Source organism: Xiphophorus maculatus, chromosome 1 (genome assembly GCF_002775205.1).
Source record: "Xiphophorus maculatus strain JP 163 A chromosome 1, X_maculatus-5.0-male, whole genome shotgun sequence".
In the NCBI taxonomy this organism is placed as follows: domain Eukaryota; kingdom Metazoa; phylum Chordata; class Actinopteri; order Cyprinodontiformes; family Poeciliidae; genus Xiphophorus; species Xiphophorus maculatus.
The window spans coordinates 15,987,513-16,010,028 of NC_036443.1; the positions used below are offsets into that span (position 1 = coordinate 15,987,513).

At 39.4% G+C, this 22,516-nt stretch overlaps 2 protein-coding genes across 6 annotated transcripts in view; both read left to right on the forward strand.

The window, feature by feature from the left end:
- hoxc4 (homeobox C4) overlaps positions 1-22,516 on the forward strand; it is a 33,189-nt gene that overhangs the window by 8,488 nt on the left and 2,185 nt on the right. For 2 of the 5 annotated variants that reach the window (XM_023333794.1, XM_023333787.1), the window contains exons 2-3: positions 10,231-12,809; positions 13,344-13,710. In XM_023333794.1, coding sequence (XP_023189562.1) covers positions 12,371-12,809; positions 13,344-13,710 — 806 coding nt within the window. In that variant the 5' untranslated portion in view covers positions 10,231-12,370. Of the gene's footprint in view, positions 1-10,230; positions 12,810-13,343; positions 13,740-16,816; positions 16,933-22,516 lie in introns of all 5 variants that reach the window. The other 3 variants (XR_002752772.1, XR_002752771.1, XM_023333809.1) reach the window with 3 other exon arrangements.
- On the forward strand, positions 98-2,606 carry LOC102238422 (homeobox protein Hox-C5a-like). The gene is made up of 2 exons (XM_005813199.3): positions 98-857; positions 1,964-2,606. The coding sequence occupies exons 1-2, from the start codon at positions 404-406 to the stop codon at positions 2,170-2,172; spliced, it is 663 nt and encodes a 220-aa protein (XP_005813256.1). The 5' UTR covers positions 98-403; the 3' UTR covers positions 2,173-2,606.

Here is a 22,516-nt window from a genome sequence, read left to right on the forward strand (position 1 = left end):
TACGCTAAAGAATCCCCCCACCCCCACCCCTTTCTTCGTCCCCAACAACCAAACAGCTCAAAGTTTACCGGACACGTTTCTCCTATTCATCAATATCCCCATTGAGTATCAAGCCAATTTATGACTGGCCAACACATGCACGTGATCGCATACAAATACCCCATATTTGGGCAGTGCGCTCCGGATCAAGAATTAAAAAAAAAAGAGAGAAAAGATACCAAAGCCTACTCCACCTATAAATCCTGGATTATTTTTTTCTTCTTCTTTAGGACAGACAGCTGTGAATTTTCCATTAGAGGATACAAAGAAAAAGCAATGAGCAACAAAAAACAGCAAATACCCGCAAGCCTCGTAGCGCATGTAGTTTGAAAAGAAAGTGTTGGTGGGTAGAATTAGTTTTGAAATGAACTCTCATGTTGAGCGCTCCAGCTTTGGGCAAACAAGGGAGACAACTTCTGCTAACAGCATGTTTACTTTCGAAGGATCTGGGCGCACGTCCAGCCGCTTTGAGGGTGTTAACGTGAACGGGATTTACTCCTGTCCCGTCCCAACGACCTCTGCGCATCGAGAAGAGATCAAAACTAGCCTGCGTGGCAGCACGGATCCTCCGCCCGGACCGCAGATAAGCATGCTCTCCAGCGGTTCCCTCTTGGAGGCGAGCGGGCTCGAGTACGGACGAGGTACGGACAGAGACCCGGAGAGAGGCGTAAAACGCGGAGGCAACAGGAGCCAGGAGGGCGACCAAAACGCGGAAAGGGCTCAGACAGTGAAAAGAAACCCAAATATGCACCAGCGTCAGGACAGTGAACAGCGGCCGCAGATTTATCCCTGGATGACAAAACTGCACATGAGCCACGGTAAAGTTTACTTGTTTTATTTAAAAAAAAAAAAAGAAGAAAAAAAAGAGCAAACAAAAAAAAAAATGCGATTAAGGTGCTCGCTCTTAACGCAGCAACACTTGGTTTTGCTCGCTCCACTGTCCCTCTTGAGTTTTATAGGCCAAAAGCAGGAAATAATAAAAACTCGCGGTCATAAATTTTATGACAAAGGCATCTATTGCTCGTAAACCTGCTCTGTTACGGTGAAGGGGTGATCTGTGCTGTGATTTATGATGAAATAATTGGATAAGAGAACAAAAATATGATAAAACGGCAAAAATAATAGTACAAATCCAGCTATATAATAGTAATTGTACAGTTCTTGCTTCTCCTCTACATGCCTTTGAATTTCCAGCATCCCCAAGGAGGGAAAATAATAATAATAAAAAAAAGCTTTAGCCTTTGATTGAACTCTGGGACACACCAGTGCCCTGACCCATTCGTGAACTCTTCACCTCTGAAAGATTTGAATAGACATGCTCCTTCTTCGTGGCTCCAAACCTATTCTGGCAGACAATCTAGCTGCAAAGAAGATTGTAAACGCATTAGCTACAAAACAAGAACCAAGACTGGCAAAGAAAACACGCAGCAGGAATGTTGGATTAATCTAAATAACCGGCGGCTATAGGCCTGTTGCGTTACACAGCAATGTTGTGCAAGTTTATAAATTGCAAAACAGTCGGAAAACACCAGCTTGCATCAGTTTAAGTGCTTCTTTAAGGACCCATGTTGGTTTCGCTTACCGTGATGTTACGCTACGCCACTATTGTATAACTTCAGGCCCACAAACTGTTCTCTGATTTATTACAGCTAAACAGAATCTGTGAGAAATAATTTTTGTTTCTTCATATGCTAAACAATGAAAGGGGTTGCATAAATAATGACGAGGTCTTACTGCATCATGTCAACTGTGTCTGTCCGTGTGATATTCTTTGAGTGAGCAAGTCCACTGTTATATATGACCTCAATGAACATATATGCTTTATATTTCACACTTTAAATTACATGCCTGAAACGCAATTAAATGCGAACGTGTTGTGCAATATGATGTTCCTGAACGCTGACATGTTTTAATACTGCTTCAGAATCGGAGGGTAAGCGCTCCAGGACCAGTTACACCCGCTACCAGACTCTGGAGCTGGAGAAAGAGTTTCACTTCAACCGCTACCTGAGCCGCCGAAGGCGCATAGAGATCGCCAACAGCCTGTGCCTAAACGAGAGGCAAATCAAAATCTGGTTCCAGAACAGAAGGATGAAGTGGAAGAAGGACTCAAAGATCAAAGTGAAGGAGTAAAAGAAGAAAAGAAGCACTATTTTTTTTTTTTGCACCTCCACACTTGCACAGTAGAGTTGGAGTTGCTTGCCTGACCTTCGGATGAACCGCTATAAGGAGCAATGACATCATGACACGGTTCTGTGTGCTTCATCACCAATTATGTGTCACTTTCTGCGGTTTGGAACCTAATGTATTGAATATCGCTCACTATGATCAATCGGTTTACATTTCTAAATTAATTTGCTTGCTATGCGATGATAACCCCACTTTACGGTGAAAAAAAAATTAGCGAAGGTCGAGTGGGAGAAGGATCCTTCAAGGCTTTTGGTCCAGATTGCGCTTTAAAAAAAAAAAAAGCTGCACAACGTTATTAATTTTGGTTCATACCATAGGATATAAAAAAAAAAAAAAGTAGTTACCGAGAGTTCTGGGGGGATCATTTCCAGCTTCCTTAGCGTGCCATTAAAAATTAAAGGTCAGTGAGCAAGAAAAATAAAATTAGTTAAAAAGTGTTTGTCCTCTTGTTTTCTTTTGAGAAGTCAGGATTTGTTGAAGGTCTGATGTGTCTGTGATCAGTTTGTCATCCATGCTGTCTGTCAAAACCTTGTGATTGTGTATGATAACACTGTAATGTGCAATGAAGCTACGTCTGTTTCCCTTAGTAAACTAAAGGTGCCTGGTACACACAAGGCCTGTTTGATGGCCAGTTTGTTGATTGTAAACAATAAAGTCGTTTAAAAAAAACGCAGCTTTTACTCTGAGTTATTTTTTTCTTCATATTCGGGACCCATTGCAGAGAAAAAAAAAACAAAAACCAAGGTGAATCTTAGAATAATTCTGTTGCATTTTTGCCTTGCCAAATAAAACTGTACTCCTGTCTTTTCACAATGCGATTTCTTTTGTTTTGTCAGGTTTTCTCGGGCCCCCAGAATTTCTCAGGCTGACAAACACGCTCTAGCGTTTAAGGTCCCCCTCATAAAAGTTTATTACCCGCTTTTTCCAGCACTCCACGGGCACACTCAGCTTCCTGTTTTGTCAGGGGATGAGGAAGGGCCACACCAGCCTGTTAGAACAACACCAAGGTGGATGCAAAGCTTCGGCTTCCTGTGGCCGCACACTGACGCGTCATTTTCTGTAAAGGGGGCCATATGGTCAGATTTGTTTCAGCCCCTGGTTAGATTGTTGTTAAAACGCCACTTTGCGGCATTGGTCGTCTCAATTCAAGCCCAAGGTTATGAGGTAATTCCCGTCTTCACTTAGAGCAAATAAAAAAAATAAAATAAATAAATAATCAACTCACCTTTCAAACTAACAGCCTCCCATATGATCTCCCCTTATTTGAACTGGTCAACGGCAGCGTCCACTTTCGCTGTGCTGTGTTGGGGCCTATAAACATAAACGCGAGAGCTTGCATTCAAGTCTTTCTTTTTGGGGATTTTAAAGTTTACAAGGTTACATATGCCAATTGCCCCAAGCAGGGCCTGTGAATGGTGCGTGGGAAGCACGTGGTGTCGTTTAAGTGGGTTTTATGGCCTGGAAGAGCTGACAAACCTTCGATATATACACATCATATATAATCTTAACTGTCCGGAATCGCAGCTGCTGGCTTTCCCCCTTATCAGAGGAGGAAAGGGCTTTGTGGTGGTGGCGGAGGACGCAGTACCTTTCTCCGGACTGTAGAGCAGAGCGGAACGGCGCGGAGGGGTGAGACCTGCTGCTTCTGCAGTAAGTTGCTTTAACTTTAAATACTTGCCTGCGTCTGTGCTGTCTTAATTTATTTTTTTTTTTACCCCCTGTATGATGGAGTGACTCTGAATGCACGGGTTAACTATAAACCTAATTAGATCAACTAATGATGACTCCACTGAGCTACATTTCTGCAAAGAGTTTGAAAATGCTCTTCTGTTTTTTATCCGTAACAAACAGAATTAAGCGTTTAACGCCTAAATTTGTAAATCACGCTGATGATCTTAAAGCTGGCTTAAATAGGCTGCAGCACTTTATTTACGGTTGTAAATCCCCACCGTTAAAAAAAAATGAATAGAGATCGTAATAAGAGTTTCAAAGGAAACACAGTAGTGGTAAGCAAAAAATAAATAAATAAATAAAAAAGAGCTCTCAAAATTCTTCTGGCGTCCTCCTCCCCACTCACTCCTCAACCAATCCTGCAATTTGCGAAATCAAACATTTTGGTTAAGTTCTACTTAAAACTCTTGTAGCTTTGACTATTTAAAAAAGTGCTGCGAATAAAAGGCGGGTTTGTGTTTCAGTTCAGACTTTAATGTAAAAGCTAAAAAGCCTCAATTTGTCAGTGTCAACAATTGTCAAGTATCTCTCGTGACTCAGCTCTGCACTAAAATTGGACTAATTTCAGCACATCAGCTTACAGCTAATAATAGTAAAAATGGTTTGACTGCTAGTTTTACTCTCTGCTGAAAACATAGCGGAAATAATGTCTCCAATTCAAGTAACAATTATTTTGAAATCAGAAATATTACGCTGTAGTCAAGAACAGCTGCCTATATGATTTCAATTATTATTATTATTATTATTATTATTATTATTATTATTATTATTATTATTATTATTATTGTAAGGTAATATTTTTTTAATCTACAATAAAGAACAGTAGAGAATACAAGTGTTTACAGTAAAAACACGATCAAAACATTTATGCTTCTTGTTTAGTTTTCCACCTTGACACTGCGCTCTTCACAGTGTTCGTGGTTAAGATCTGTCGTCATCGTGGCTTCATGGCCATTTTCTGACCATGCCGCTTATCTTGAGTGACACATTCTGACTGTGAAGTGAAAACCGAATAAATATTTGCACGTTTCACGCCGTTTGTGTCCTCACGGATATCAGCAGACATATCCACTTTGATTTACTTGGAGACTAATGAGCCAATGGCATCTTATGACCTCAATAGTTTTCTGTTGCTCAGCTGGAGACATCATTTAATCACCCATATGCCTAAGCAAACAGCTCCGCCTACAGAAACAGTTCACTACTCCTAATCAATGTGTGGAGGTGCAATTATTTTCGATATTAAAGCTCAGATTGATGAGTCTTCCCCTAAGCTAACAAAGGTGCAATGGCCGCCACTACTTTCTCCGGTTCTTTTGGTTGCTTTTGTCTTGAATGTATTACGCTGCCTGTACTTGGTATTCCAAATTTCCAATCCTAAGGTATGGACTTTGTTTCCAGGTGTAGAAGATCAATCACGGACTTTCAATAGGGGGCACTGTGTAACATACTCCTGTATGAGTGATGCACTAAGTGGGGGTTGTCTATTTTTTATTTTTTTATGTACTCTATTTTTAGAAAGATTTCGCTATAATTCCGTGAGGAAACTATCAGGAATTCCAGACTAAATGCTTTTATCAGTAAAAGAAAATGGATAAAAAAGTATTTCCTGTTTTCTTAACAGGAGATGCGCGTTTGTACACCTGTACACATTGTCAGTGTTGTAGTTTAACCTTTTATTCTGTGAGATGCTCGAATGCATTCCTTAGACGTGTTCATGACAACTCAAAAACTTTATTCTAAAAGTGAAACCGGCCCAAAACATCCGATTTCACTGTCATGTTCCGCGCTCGTGTATTCCTTTCTCTGACCTACGGAGCTGACACTGCCATCCTTCAACCCACAGAGGTCATTTCCGGGTGAGCATAGACTTCCCTTTGTCTGGGGCCCGAACAAGAGGCAGAGATCTCCGTTGCACAGTTTCCGAACATGAACTGATTTTATTTACAATGTGAAGACAAAGTCGTGACTCTATTTTATTGACTGTTCGCCATAATTCACAGGCGCTGAAGTCTAGGGACTTCTATTCATAGTAGCTCTTGCCCAAGGAAATACCAAATTGCTTGTAAATTTAGTTTTATCGTCTGAAAACGATCTGTCTTAAATTCCTTCCACTGTCTCTGTTCTGCAGGCGCTCAAACATTTCACATTTTCCGCACAGTCCCCCTCCAGGAATGCGTGATTAACAGGCCAAAAAATATTATTAAGATAAAAATAACAAGAGTGAAGAAAAAAAGTAAACACTTCGTTCTATTTCGGGGGTGGGGGAGAATTGAAATAGGAACGTAATGTGTTTTAATTGTTTTATGTTACGTTTATTCTCTTTCATTCCGCTGGTTTTTATTTTCAGGAATATCGTTACATGTGATTAATCTTGTAATATACGACAAAATAGCCCATCTCAATGTGTCACATTTGCATACGTAAATTTACACGTAACTTACTAAATGTGTTTAACTTTAAAATATTTATCCTACAACGTGGAACAGAAATTAATATATTTTATTTGTCATATTTGCCATTTTTGAAGAGAAATTCCTATTACTTGCATGGCAATAATTTCTTCTGCTTATATGCAATTTATAACACAAACTTTCAAAATATCCATGGAGCCATTTAACGATAATTGTTTTTGTTTGTTTGTTTTCATACAGTTCGTCGGGTCAAAATGAGTCCAACTGTATAGATTTTTTAGTATAAGTGTAATAAATCTCCTTCACCATAAATCTTTATGGTATACCTTTACAGTTATATATATATATATATATATATATATATATATATATATATATATATATATATATATATATATATATATATATATATATATATATAGCGTGGGTGGTTGTTTTGTTCTTGAGAAGCTTATGTGTGTTGTAACGTTACGGTTCGGGTCTAATGAGCTGCAGCACCGCAGCGGTTTATGTGGGGGAATCCAGTTTCTAAAAAGCACCTCTGCTCCCCTGGCGGTCGCTTTCAACCAGTATACACAGCCAACTGGTCTCCAGTCTGTCTGCACTTCATTAAAACTTTTTATTTTAACTGGACCATCTCTGCCTAACGTTATTACACCTGGGGAGGGTAAACGAGTGGAGGCTATTACATTAAGGGTTTGATTAAAAGCGCATCGTAACCATTTTCATCAGGGAGCGGAATACTGCTGCAGTTTCTGCATTCAGGTCAGCCAGTCGGACACCGGAAGGAAAAACAAACAAACAAACAAACAAACAAAAACGTGATCGACACTGGGACTTCTGTGGAGTTTCGATAAATTTTCTGTTTACACGGATACATGTGTGAACACGCATGTACAAGAGTTGTTTTGCAGGGCGTGTGTGTGGAGGGGTGGGGGTTCGGCGTGGATGGGGTGCACGGAGAAAGCTTAACAATCCCTCAAATGAACAAATGAAACATCAAATTAGTCCGCCTGAGGGTCTCATTTTTTTGTACTTCTACATTATAACTAGTTATTGAACTAGGTGCACGATCTCAAAGCCATTTGTGAGGGGAGAAAGAATTCATTGCTGTCTCTCCATCAATAATCCTTGGCAGTGAACTATTGGAAGCAGTCAAACGCGAGGGGTGAAACGCGGGTCAGGCTGTCTAACTAATATTAAAATGCGCTCGCCATGAGTTCATGGGGCGAGAGGGAGTGCGTGGCGTTCATATCGGTTGGGTGCACGACAAATATCATGTATTTAGATGATAATACGGCGCAGCCAAGTGGGCACGTTTTCTGAATTGTATTTATTAGATAAAGAATTCACAGCTTGTTTATTTCATTAATTAATGAGAAAAAAAATGGGATTTGCATAAAAATACACGGATCAAGATGTGCATCAATTGATTTATTTATGCCGCTCTTCTTTAATCAATTCAGTTGATTCAGAATCTGTTTGCTGTTTTTATTTTAATACTCATTTCCCCACTACCCCCCTTTCGAAACAGGTCACATGTCCAGCGTAACATTTTTCATCCAAGGCTTTTCTCATTAGCTTCCAGAGTGTCAGGAAGAAAGGTTACCGAGCGGTCAGTATGGTAATGGCGAGCAGAAGAAATGGTTGGGAACAATGGGAACTTATTTTTCATCTGCTGCTGTCACGCCGTCCTTTTGTATCCGCCGTGTTTGTGACTGAATATTCATATAGTAGCCACCTCGCAGGCAGAATGCGGTGAAAGGAGAGCCTCCGTATTCTCTGGATGCCCGCATATACTCGCGCGTGTTTGTGCATAGATCTCTTTAACGAGGGAAAACAGAAAACAAAACAAAATACGCTTGTGTCGCTTCGTCCAGATGAAGCGCATCAGCTTAGCTTTCACGCACACTTTGCGTGATTGTTAAGTCACTGCCGCCCTGAAACATCTCGGGAGAAGGCGTGCTTCTTCCATAACCTGCTTTTCACCGATGTTTACCCGACAGTTCACCTCGACAGCCTCAAACAGAAAGCACATTAGTTGTCTATATGTACCCTGTAGAACTAAATTTGCGTGCTGCACAAACATTCGCAAATACGTCTCTACAGGAATACATGGGCAACTGGAATACCTCGCCAGCCAATGGATTTTGCGTTGCGCCTAGCTCTGCTTCTGCACGTCTCTCTTTCTTTTTGCCTTGCTTCTGCATACGCGTGAAGCACCCACGACGATCCTTACAGCCAGGCACTGTAACAATGCAATAACGCTGTCACGGAGTGTATTCATAGTCCACGCAGATCCTCACTTTGTGGAGGCAGCTAGAGAGGCCACAGAGTAAGGGAGCCATGAGCAGTGTGCGGCTACTACTGTGTCAGAGCCTGTAAAACACACCGGGAACCAGGGGTCGTTTAAAAGTGACTGATTTACGGCTTTTATTGCTCTATAAAACGCCTCTAACATCCTCGGTAGGGGTAATAGAAATGTGGTGCGCATTCTTTACAAACAGTACTGCCAGAGTTATGATATGCATTTTTCACATCGTTTTTAAACTTATTATGTAATTATGGCTGAGGAAATGGATCCCCTGGCTTGCACAGTGGCCAAAATACTGACCTATGTTTATTTCACAGACTTAAACCTATTATTATTATTATTATTATTATTATTATTATTATTATTATTATTATTATTATTATTATTATTATTATTATTATTATTATTATTATTATTATGTTAGGTTCGGGTATGTGGAGAAGTAGCATGTTTGAAGAGATGAGAGAAGAATGGGAAGCCAAGCTGAGGCAGCCTTACAGCATCAGTTTACAACATAAAAGTCAACCACAAGTCATGTAACTCATGGTCAGGGCTTTAGCCAGGATTAGCATAGTAACAGCTGAGATGAAATATTGCCTTGTAGTCGTAAACATTTGGATAGTTGAAATCGAAGAATTAAACATAATTTTGCTATTTGAGCTAACCGCTGTGTATATATTTTAAGGGATGGTATGTCATTTAATAACATCCTCAACAGTTTACTGACGAGCTGTGGCACGTTGTGGTGTTTTGTCTTAACCATTATCAAGGATGCAGGTAAATGACCTACTGTATGGCTGTACTTTTATTATTCCCATCATGTGCAGTAAGCAGCAGATGAATGAAGTCAAAATGAGGAATGAAGTAAAAAGATTCATTAACGTGGGGTTAAGAAGACTAGACAGGCTTTAAAGTATTAGTCATTTCTCTTGATTGCAATGTTCTGACCTGAAGAACCACATGTAGCTTAGCTACATAGTCATCTCTAGTTAATGCAGAATTTTAATATTTGAATTTTTTGGAATTATCTTATTGCGTCTTTCAGACCTGCATGTTTTGTGGCTTTATGGTATTTGTGATTTTAAAAACTGTCAGGTGTGTGACTAAGATTGACCCCAGCTTTGTGATTAGAACCATGCTTTGCTAAATGAGTTGTACTTGTGTATTTAGCAAAATTGTTTTAATGAAGTGCTTGTTGATTCCTTACGAAGCAGAACTTACTGTCACAGGTTCTCCTATTTTAAAAGACTTACCATACAACATGATTGCCATGACTCTTCATTGTAGTGTGCACAAAACGTTCTATCCATGTGTAGATCTACTTTTATGTTTTCTGCAGTTGATTGATTTGAATTTTATTTTTGTCCAGCATTAAATCCACAGGAATTCTGATGTATGAATTTTTTCTATGTTTGTTCTACTAGGATTAAATTGAAAATTATGCTTTTACAAAATCTTTCTAAATGTTAAAGTATAAATGTTTGGTTTAACATCATAGAACAACAATGTAAAAGTGAAGGTTGCTTTTTTGCTTTTCTTTAGGCTGAATCTTCATTGGTGTTCTTACCTTGCTCCACGGTTGGTCTGCTTTGAGAATTAAACCACATCTCTTGAGCCTCTCACATCTCCCGTGTTCTGTTACAGACTGAACCACAAACCTATTAAATATCTGCATTTAAATCACTTTTAGTGACTCTTGTAAGTTCTTCTAATTCTTAAAAGCATTAAAGACACTACCCAGAGGTATATAACAAATATGCACTGAGGATAAAAATACAGCTGGATAATAAACTATGAATTGCACAAGAAATAAAGATTTTTAAAAGCAGACTTCAGATACAAAGAATGGTAAGCCTACTTTTTGTTTTGGGGTTGATGACATCACAACAGGTATAAGATTCAAACTTGCTTGTTGGCACAGCACTGTGAGAGGAAAGTAAGTTGTGACAGATTTCATTCTGAAGCAGCTGAGTTGCGTTTGAGAAACAGAGTTACTCGGTATATGTTCCAGCCTTAAGCCATTTTGCAGGGATTCAGAGAGGTCTTAAAAACATTTTTAAAAAAGGTTTTACAAACACCCACGAGGTTCTGAATTACAGTTCATTAGGTCTCTTTTGTTGTTGTTTTGTTTCCCTTACTTGTTTAATTATTTGTTTGTTTGACACATTTGTACATTACCCTTAACCTCTGACCAAAACACAAAGTTCATGATCCCATGCAATAATGGATCCTGTTGGAAGTCACGTAAATCAAAATACTTGATTATGTCGTCTCCCAGTACTGAATTAATAACATTTCTTTGGAAATAAAGGCTGAAGCTGAGTAACATGTGTAAAAGAGCTTGCTTACATTTTTAGCTCGGTTCCATTTAAGCTGCGAGCTAGCTGCATTATTAGTGAAGATACTTTTGAAATTCACTTAATCATTATAGTATGGTTGGACAATAAATCAATAACAATATGTATCACGATAAACATGCGATTAATATCAATAGATATGTTTGAAAAAATGTTTCGCCTACTTTTGATCCAGAACCGCAAACCCTTCTGGGTGATGTAGGCAGAGGTTTGCCATGTTAGACCCCATAGTTGACTCAACCTATCAGGGCCAGTTGATAGTTGGTGCATCAACTATCTCACTCACTATTTAGTTACCTAGCAACAACCTGTTGACTAACTTGCGCAACTGTAGTTTAAGGTTTTGCCACCATGCCTCATATGCTTAATAATAATAATAAAGACAACGACAACAATAGCAATAACGTGGAGTGAAAACGGGATGAAACAGAAAAAAAATCACGCCATCAGTTTGGCAATATTTAAGACAAAACCAAAATCAATAACTATTAATATGACTGATATGAAATGCTTATATCATAATATGGTTTTCAGCCACACCTTCCAGTCCTTTAAGATGATCTATAAAAGTCTTAAATTTAAACTCCTGAAACTTTCAGAGTGTGTGTTTTTATCTTGTTAGAGGAATTTGCATGTATGGAAACTCAGAGATTAGATTTGATCTTGGTCTTAAAGGTTTACTACAAAATGCCAAAACAAATAGAAAAAATGGCCAACATGTTCAATCAGGGAACAACTAATTAGAAAGTTAATTTAATTGTTTTTATTTTCAGAAAGGTCCGGCTATCAGATGTGATGTCGGTTTGTTAGTTTCCCAGCTGAACTAATACTGATTAAAAATAAGTGCCTTCATTAATTTGCAAATAACCTTTATGCAAAGTGTGCAAGCTAATAAAATGATTGGTTTTCTATTGTTGTGCTTTATCCTTGGCCAACCATTGTCCCTTTGAATAATTGGTAGCCATAGATTTTGCCTGTTTTATTTATTTTTTTCCTTGGTCAGCAGCTACTAGTTTTGTCCCCAAGATCAATTACCTTGGTAACAAAACCAGAGAGAGGGAGGCAGGGGGAAGAAGAGGGAAGAAGGAGGGATAAAGAGACACGAGCGGACAGTGAGAGAGAGAGAGAGCGCTTTGTGCCCACAATGGCGACTGTAGGTATGCTAAATACCTCTGGTTCCTTATCCGGGAACTACCTCTTCCTCTGCTATTGGGCCACTGGGTCACGTGGTTAAAGTAACTTTACAGGGCTGCTCGCAAGTAGGAGGGCTTTATGGAGCAGAAAAACGACAAAGCTAGAAAAATTATTTTCCACTCCAGAAATTAATGATCATGAGCTCGTATTTGATGGAGTCTAACTACATTGATCCGAAATTTCCTCCATGCGAGGAATATTCGCAAAACAACTACATCCCCGAGCACAGTCCAGAATATTACAGCCGCGCAAGGGACACTGGCTACCAGCATCACCACCAGGAGTTATACCCTCCTCCGCGGGCGAGCTACCAAGAGCGCCAGTATAACTGTGCAAGCATCCCCGAGCCCGACACGCCGCGGGGACACGGAATACCCCACTCCGCACACCTGCTGACGGGAAAGGGCCAGCCTGCGTCATGTGAGACCCCACAGTTGTCCATGTCCCCCGCCACCCCGCCGGCCGCAGCCTCCGCCTGCAACCAAGCCACCCCGGAGCATCCCAACAGCACAGTCTCCTCCAAACAGCCCGTGGTGTACCCGTGGATGAAGAAAATTCACGTCAGCACTGGTAGGCAACTTGTGGTGTTTATGTTCCCCCTGCTCTACTCACGCTCCTCTCTCCCCTTCTTCCCTCCCTTTATCAAGCCCCTCTGACTCCCATCTCGTTGCCAGCCCCTGCTCCGATAGCAGGGAAGCCTTTGAAATGGCACAATTGAGGCGGATTTACGACTCGGCATTGGTAATTACACCCACCATAAATTTTATAGCCGAGGTATACTCAGGGCAGCCGTATCACCATGTGGCTTCTGCTGTTATGTATTGCGCGATAGAGAGAGAGGAGGGGAGAAATGAATAAGAGAAGAGAAGGGTAAAAAAAAAATCTGAGCTTTGTGATCTTGCATTAATAATTTAGATCATGGTTGGATGTGAGTGTCCTCTCATTACGCGAAGTTCTTAACTTCCCATTTAAATTTCCTCAAACAGCTAAACATTCATGTCTAATAAATCTTTCTGAGCCATATCTCACTTTGTTTACCCCCTCCTTTTTTCTCCCTTCTCCTTCTACCCTTTCTCTCCACATTTCCCTTTTTTTTCCTCCCAGTGAACTCTGGTTACAATGGGACGGAGCCAAAACGATCTAGAACAGCTTACACCCGGCAGCAGGTCTTGGAATTGGAGAAGGAATTCCACTATAACCGGTATTTAACCCGACGGAGGCGCATTGAGATCGCGCACACCCTGGTGCTCTCCGAGCGGCAGATTAAAATCTGGTTTCAGAACCGCAGGATGAAATGGAAAAAGGATCACAGGCTGCCGAACACCAAAGTGAGATCCTCCTCCTCTTCCTCGTCCTCCTCCTCCGGGTCCAACACAGGCTCTGCGGCCGGCGGAGTCGCCGCTGTCTCGGCCACCAACACTGGGGCCCCCGACGAACTCACAGGAGCGCAGCATGGCGAGGATATTACCAGGTTATAAAACCACGAACCATCCACCTGGGGTACACGGAGAACTTGTTATTTATAGAACAATGATATATTTTGTTTTCGTAGCTATCTTGTGCGGTTTCCTTTAAGTCCAAAGTTATATAAAAATGCATGTTATATAGCATGGATTACTGCGAATACCGATGATTTATTTTTTACGTGAAACAGGGTTTAATTTATTTGAAGTTCGGTTATCCTGGTGTTTTTTTTTTATTAAAATGAAGGAGTGAAACTAGAAAAAAAAATATACATTTTATCGAAATGTTATTGTGGGCCATTTTTTTTGCCCAGCTGCCCAAGGTAAAATGCACAATCTATTTATTTCAAACAACACTGGAAGGATATCACTATAATAATAATAATAATAATAATTATTTTGGTATATTAAAAAAAAAACAAAGCTTGAACACAGCATTGGTTCTGAACGTGTATGTTTAGGATAACAACAATGTGTGAATTTACCTCGTGTATTTCAGAAACGGGATTTTGATCTGCATTTTTAGTTGTTTTTTTTTATTATTATTATTATTTGTGGTGTTGATGTTGTGTTTAGACCGTTACAAAGCAGACTATTGTGAAATGCAATAAACGGAGTTTAGTGTACTTGTGCTAATCATATTGGTCAATAAAAAACGGTGAGTGTCTACTAGTTTTATATACGTATGCTCGACGTTCATTTTTGCTAAGACAGGTCTGCTATAGGAGGATGTTTAAAAACTGTACAGATGTGTAAATACTCAACAGGACCACTGTTTTCTGACTTTCTTTTTTTTTCCCCTGCGCCCTTAAATTAGCAACGTGTAAAGACATGATGTGTGTGCGTCTGCGTGCGCGTGTGTGGGGTGTGTGTGTGTATGTGTGTGCCTGTGTGTTTTGTGTCCAGCCTTCCTTGTAATAGAATGAAGCTGTTTCCAAAAATATGGAAAAGAAATAAGTAGTTTACTCCTTGCATTTCGTGCAACCTCATCAGTCTGAAGGGCATTCAATTAGCGCTGCAGACAAGCTACTGAGGGCCCCATCCAGTCCACTTATGCACTGCTTTCTGTCAGTGCTACCAAACCAACCCCACTTTCGAAACCAAAACGCATGCTTTTTAATTTAGAACTTGCATTTGTTGTATGTTAGAATTGATAGACGCTTGTAACATGGCTATTTTGTAACACACACACACACACAGTCACCCTGCTTTCTGTTTTCTATATTGCTCCACTGTGCCATGTGACTGAGTTTTCACTTAATGAAATAAATGAAAATTGAACTAAAATGTGAGCTGAACGCAGATTCGGTGTTGATGCATGGTGTGGCGTGAAATATATCGCAGCGAAGAGGCTGACCTTTGTTGTCAGAGTCTGGCCTGCATGAGGAGGAGTGTTAATGGTTTCTTGTGTCTTTTAACTTCTGCATGCACATGTGCCTCTGTGTAGCAGCAAAAATCCATGCGAAATTGTCCCTGCAATCCCAGGAAAAATAGACTTTAGAACTGTTTGCAGCTACTTAGGTTTAGCATTTAATTCTCTTTACTCTTTTATCGTTTTAAATTGCATTGGTTTGTTTGTTTGTTTGCTGTTTTTATATCTTTTGGATAAATGTAATTTGAGCATGACTCAGACCCATAGAAGCCCAAGCATTTGATAGATTATTGAAACTGTGGCATGAATGGGTCGTATAAAATGCCTCGCGTAGTGGGAGGCACAACAACACAAAGGGAAGAGGTATTTTCCATCATCAATCTTGCACCACGGAGCTCTGTATAATGTCCTGGAAAACAGCTGTGATGATAGCCAGTTTTGATAACATCAAATGTTGTGCGGTATCAGCCAGAATAACTCTGAAGCATGCGCAAATGTGAGTTTGGACCCTTTAATATTGAGTTTTTGTTTTGTTTTGGGGGTTTCTACATATATAGTACAAACACAAGCATGTTAAAATATGCTGTTGAGACATGGCTCTTGCAGAAGGCAGTAGAATGGTGGTGAGGCGGCGCTGAAAAATGAATCGAGGAGCCTTTATGTTGTTGGACAGATTAGAAAAATTAATGTGCTCTCCGCTGTCGCAGCATCCCTCCAGCCCCTTTTCTCGGCCCTGTCGCCTCCATGTCGCGGGGCTTGAAAAGGTGCTTCATTGAAGTTTGGGGGGCGAAATGGGAGAAGGCCGAGTTCATCTCGAGGACACATTTTCTGTTCCATTAGGCTCATTTCAGTCTGGATGGCCGACCTCTCCAACCCTGTGACCTGACTCACTTTCTATGCGTGTACCTTCTGTGTGCGCCCTCGCCGGTCCTCCCTTGGCCTCGGCTTTCTTTGTGGGTTTTTTCTGGGTTGCGGTTGTATAGAAGGGGCCTGCGGCGGGGCATCACTGCATGTGTTGCTCCCTTTGTTAAGCACCGTGACCGGACAGTGTTAAACTCTCGGACAGTGCTCCTATGCGCGTCCAGCGGAGCTGCAGCACTTCGAAATCTTCCTCATCTGGCGCGAAACTTCTTAGTGAGCGAGTTCTTACACAAATACACATAGTAACGTTACCCATAATTTATCGCAATATAAAATAATCACCTGAGATTACGTCTTGCAATTGCGCCTCAAATTTGACAAACTCGATGAATATTTTTACTACGGTGATTAGTAGCGTTCTCTGAGGTCTCATAAAAAGGTGATGCGGCTATAAATAGTGTCATTTGCTGCGCTCATGTGACTTCTGCTCCCAGGTTGGCTCCGGTGTCCAAAATCCAGCTGCCAATTATAGGCGTCTCTGACAGTACTGGGACACTTGGTCACTGTGATTAGTTTTTGAACGAGGACCTTCAAGTGTTGTCTTTCTCTTTTTACACAAAAACTCCTTGGAAACTTTTCAATGAGACCTCCACAAATACTTGAATATTTATCGCTAACATTAATATTACTCTGAAACGAGATACAGTCAACGCTTGTGACTGTATCTCAGTCACAAGCGTATATATATATATATATATATATATATATATATATATATATATATATATATATATATATATATATATATATATATATATATATACGGTCTTTTACATAAATGTAAAATATTGTAACTGGTAATTCTCTTAATCTTTTTCCAGAATGTCAAGCCGATCAGAAGAAAGTTATTCAACTTGAATAACAATATTGTAAGTTGACATAATTTTTCGGCTCAGCTAACAGGACAAAGACACATGTCTACATGGTCTCCCAGGAGGTAAAGTAGCAAAATATAACACTTTTACCACCTAATAAATGTACTAAATGCAGTGTGTATGAAATAGTTCAGAATCTCTGCTGCAAGAAGCAGAAATGATTAGAGTAGCTTTAATATATAATTATGTAAACGTAACTTCCAAGCAATGCATCTGTCAGCTGGTCTGTGTTACTTCAAGTTACTTTTAAGCAGCTTTGCCAGCCCAGTTTAGGCTACATGAGTGATTACAGAACGGGAAAATGCTCGACTGCGTGCATTATAATCTCGAAGTAAACAGCTGTCAGTGAAAGTCAAACGCACATGTCTCTGTGTTAGTACACGTTTGACCTGTCTTCCTGCTGCTAGTCTTGGAGGTTACAAGTGGAGCTCAAATTACACTCTGAACATCGAAAACATCTTGCACCTTTTGTTTGAGCTCTTGTTAGGAAAGATTAATGTCAAGCAGAAAATGCATTCTTGAGGCACGACTTGATATTCCTTTGCCCGAGAATCAAGAAAGCTCTGCATGACGATGATGGATCTGTGTAATATAAAAAACTGCAATATTTAAAAGTTTTGAAAACAAATTATCTGGCGCCTTCTAAGTCATAACCAAAGAGTTATTATTATTATTATTATTATTATTATTATTATTATTATTATTATTATTATTATTATTATTATTATTATTATTATTATTATTATTATTATTATTATTATTGACTAGCTTCATCTACGCACACCAGACTCTGCCTGGATGTTTACGCACACGTTTATCTTTATTAAGTTAAAAAGTAAAAACTGAACATCGTGTACTTTTTATGACTATTCTCACATAAATATGTAATGAGTGCAGCCTATAAACTGTAAAGTTCGTCACTCCAGTCGAAAATTAATGTTGAATTTTAAAAAGCCACCTACCTAACCAGGAAATGTTCTCAGTCAGTGTGCTTATTAGCGAAAGACTGTTCTGCAATGTTAATTTGAGATATTTCGCAATTAGGATGCCCTCTGCCCGAATCTGTTGTAATCTCGCAAATTCACGATTGCTCCCAGCCCGATGAGCGTGCAGGATCATGGTGCGTTTCCTGAGTTTGCAGTGGACTGCCTAAATTCCTGAGCAGTTACTCAGCTCCAGCGGGTTTCTTCTCTGACTTGAGACTGTTGAATCACACATGATTTTTCGGCTCACATTGCACCGCTGCAGGCGCTCTGTGATTTATGGTGCACCTCCGGCAAGGCCTCTCTTTTTCTCCCTCCTTTCCTTTCTTTCGGAAGGTGTAAAATCTCTACTCGGGGAACCATCGAGATGTTTAAACAAGCGCTAAACAGCACCGGCCACTTCTGATCTGACGCCCACCTGGTTTATATGACCCGCAGTCATTGTCAGGTTGGCCGGGTATACGTGTGTTTGCCCACTCGTCTCAGGTGAGTGGCTCCTTCAACCACTCAGGGTTGTGATGAAAGCTAGTCGCGTTGTTGTGTGCGTGTTGAAGCTGCAGCCGTGTAGCAGCTGTACAAAGACAGAAAGTTGAAACAGGGGTCACGCTGCTATTTTCCAGGGACAGAAGAGAGGCTGCCTCACGTTGACCAGCGGTGGGTGTCATAAATCCGTAAAACTCTGCGCTTACACATGGGGGAGCAAACCAGAACGTTGTCCGCATATGCGTTCAGTGATAACGGTGCAGATGGATTTAATAACTTTAACAAAAAAACAACAACATTTTGAATACCAACTGGAAACAATAGAGTGATCACAGATTTTCTCAGTCGCTTTGATGTATTTCCCAGAAGAAAATTGAAATTCTAAAACCTCCTTGTTCAGTCTCCAAATCATCGTGACTTGTGAACATCCAAAACGCTGTTACTCAGCTGCAAATGCCTTTGAACGTTCATGAAAGTGGTTAAAAATTATGTTTTTCCCCCCTACACTTTCAATTGCTTATGTCATGTTGATCAAAAGGTATTTTATTGGTGTCTGCTGAATACTCTCAAACCCCTCAAAATTTAAATCTTAGCTTGTATAATTTTTTACATACAAAATATTTGAACAAGAGTTTATAATATGGCACCATCTTTCTATACATTTCCACTAGATGTTTTCTCTAAATCGGTCCCAGATTGGTAAATTGCTCCCTGGTGAATCCTGACTTTCTCCAATGAAGGTAAATTTGAGAAGCATTAGCTCAACCAATGATCGATCAGCTTTCTGAAATAGTTCAAAGTTCATATCATAAACCATCAACCTTCAAACATATAGTGTATACAGCAAGAACATAACAGGATCTTACATTTCTGACAATGAAAGGATAATGGGGTCAACAGAGAGTGAGAAGAAGAAGAAGAGTGAAGCTGAGTGGTTGAGATGCTAAGAAGCAAAACAAAGGAAGAAGCAGAAGAAGCCAAGGACTTATGCCAGTTTTTTCATCACTCCAACATCATCAAGCAATGGTTTGCGACTCACAACAGGATGCAGATGGAGTTCCTCTGACTCTACTCTTCATTCCTTTAACCCACTGAGAATTTTTGCTCAGCATTGAGATGGAAAGTGCATGACTGCCAGCCACATACACAGACGACACTTCTAACTGCCATGGATGCATCATGTAATAACATGACAGTGGATGCCTGCAAAGCCTGGAGAAAACACTCTAAAAGTTTTTTTTTCCTTTGCAAGAGAAGATATTCTTTCTCATGTGGATGAGAATTTGTGTCCCAAAAGCCAGGAACATCATGGGAAGTGTAGGCAGATTGCAATGCCAGCAGCACTGCACTTGGTCTTCCTGGATGAGATTGTCATGTGTTCCCATTTTTAATTTAGTTTTTTTTTTTTCTGTTTTTCACAGTGCTGTCTTTCCCATTCTGCAACACAATGACAAGGTCTGTCAACGACTTGCTGTTGCAGCGTAAATGTGAATCTTGTCTGGTCTCATTAATTGATCTCCCACAATTACAATTTACAATCAAACTTAAGCCATGGTTTACAACAGAACATCCCTCCAGAGTAGACTATTATATTGACAACATGACTAAGCAATTTGACTCTTATTGGTGACACAAGGATTATCATTCTAATCCTGCTGACATGTTATTTGAGACAGATTCTTACTTTTGAGAGATTAACTAAATATTTTGAGATTACCTGGCTTTTGCAGGTAATCAATGGTGTTTTACCTGTAGTTCGAAATGTTTTGAGTAACGCATTTACTGTTTCGCAAATCTCAATTACTACTTCAGAAATGAACGAAATCAACTGAGAAAAACTGTTATAGTCAAAGTTTACTAACATTTTGATATGGACAACATGGTTGCCATCCCAGGGTGTCCCCATCATAGAGCATCACCAAAAACTAATTGTGCCCATAAGCTATGCCTGACTCAGTATTAAGTACTATTAGTATTAAGCATTATGTATGTTTATATATATATATATATATATATATATATATATATATATATATATATATATATATATATATATATATATATATATATATATATATATATATATATATATATATATATATATATATATATATATATATATATAAGTTTGGACACACAGTTGTGTCCAAACTTTTGGTCTGTACTATATATATATACCGACCAAAGTTTGTGAGTAAATTGAAGGACTAATTGACAGATTTTCAATGAATCATAGATAGATAGATAGATAGGTAGGTAGGTAGATAGATAGATAGATAGATAGATAGATAGATAGATAGATAGATAGATAGATAGATAGATAGATAGATAGATAGATAGATAGATAGATAGATAGATAGATAGATAGATAGATAGATAGATAGATAGATAGATAGATAGATAGATAGATAGATAGATAGATAGATAGATCGATCGATCGATCGATCGATCGATCGATCAGGACGACTACAAAGCAGGTTTCATTACCACTGAAGATTTAACATTGCATACTGTAGCTATGAGGAGTGATGGCCGGGGTGAACTTACGAGTGTACTTTATGTCAGTGTAACACCTCACTGAGAAATATTTAATTAGCCTATTTGGTGCATGGTTGAGGACCCCAGAAATTAAAGCCATTTACCGCGGTAAAGGTGTCACCGGGGGCTCAGACAATCACTAGACAGAATTATGGTTATGGTATTCACTTTTCATCAGCACAAGTGTTCTGAATATGCAATCTAAGAGACTATAGATTCTCAATTATGTACAGGTTAAGAGATTTAATTTGTTCTATGACAATGATTTCTCTACTGTGCCACCAGTTGCATCCGCTGCTGGCCTGCTGAACATTTCTGTACAAGTCTCTGCACACATACAGGTGCAACGTTTGATCTATTGTCACGTTATTAAAAATATTAGAAAATTCAAAATAGAGGACTAAGCTATTTGAATAGCTTTTGCACAAAACGTATTTATTTTGTATTTGTGAACATGTAATAAGTATTTTAAAATATGACCACCCATATTTTGTCATAGATGTATTTCAGTGTATCCTATCCTAATTAGCATATTGTGTGGTATGTCAGATATAAAAACGCTATAAATATGATTATACTGTGTTTATACTGTGTCACTTATGTATACGTTCTAACAAGCTTTTTTTATTCAAAAAAAATTTGATACAATGACATAAAATCCAAGCACTGTCCTCAAAAAAAGTGAAGGGTTTAAAGTGGTGCCTTGGTATACCTACGGAAAATAATAATAGTAACAACTAACTAATAGTACACGTACCAAACAGACCACGTGCGCGTCTTCTACTTATGAAGTGCAGTCTGCAAACTCTGGTTCTTTCATTTCGCTCTGCATTGTTTACAGCAACATAGGGCACCGGGCCCATAAATCTTCTCCTTGCTCTGCAAAGACAGCGCCATTTGTATGCACCGTTTTAACCGACAGCATCCTCTACCCATTAACGTCTTCTCCCCAGCTCTCTTTCAGTCTCCTCTTATCTACACAGCTATGTCCCCTGGACATGCATTAAGTGATCCGTATTTTCCTTAAGCTCTCGAAAACAATTATGCTTTTTTCTGTTTTTATTGCAAATAATATTTCATGGATGCATATTTTATAGAGGAAGAAAAGGAAAAAAAAAAAAACAATCTTGGCTTGCAGCCGCCAGATTTGCCTCCTGCTTTGTGCGCAGCCGCAGCTCGTGTGCGGTTCTCTCTCTTTCTCTCTCTGTATACGTTATTTGTATGAAAAATAAAAGTTTATCGACAATTTCCCCGCTTGTTTGTGTCAGCGGGCGCGGGAGCGCAGAAGGTAAGGAGGAATTGTAAAAGGGTTGACACCCAAGAGCGACCGGCGCGCTTTTGTGTGAGAGAGAAAAATGATTTATAGGCGCTGAGGCGGTTCAAACAGAGTTCACGGAGAATTGTGGTGGAGGCGCGGAGGAGCTAAATTATGGTCTTGCTGAGCTAGTATATCATAGATTCTATCTCCAAATTCAGAGAGAGTGCGTTCAAGGGTGCGAGGAAAGGAAAACACAATGAATTTAATTACTTTTCCTCTCATTTCACCCAGTACCACACCTAAGCTTAATAATAATAATAATAATAATAATAATAATCGTTATTATTTATTTATTTATTTATTTAAAATACTTGTTTCAGTATC

What these genes read in the sequence shown, in the direction of transcription:
- LOC102238422 (XM_005813199.3), top strand. Translation starts at nt 404, where the DNA reads ATGAACTCTCATGTTGAGCGCTCCAGCTTTGGGCAAACAAGGGAGACA. An exon ending in AAAACTGCACATGAGCCACG is followed by an intron (nt 858 to 1,963) that starts GTAAAGTTTACT and finishes ATACTGCTTCAG; the next exon opens with AATCGGAGGGTAAGCGCTCC.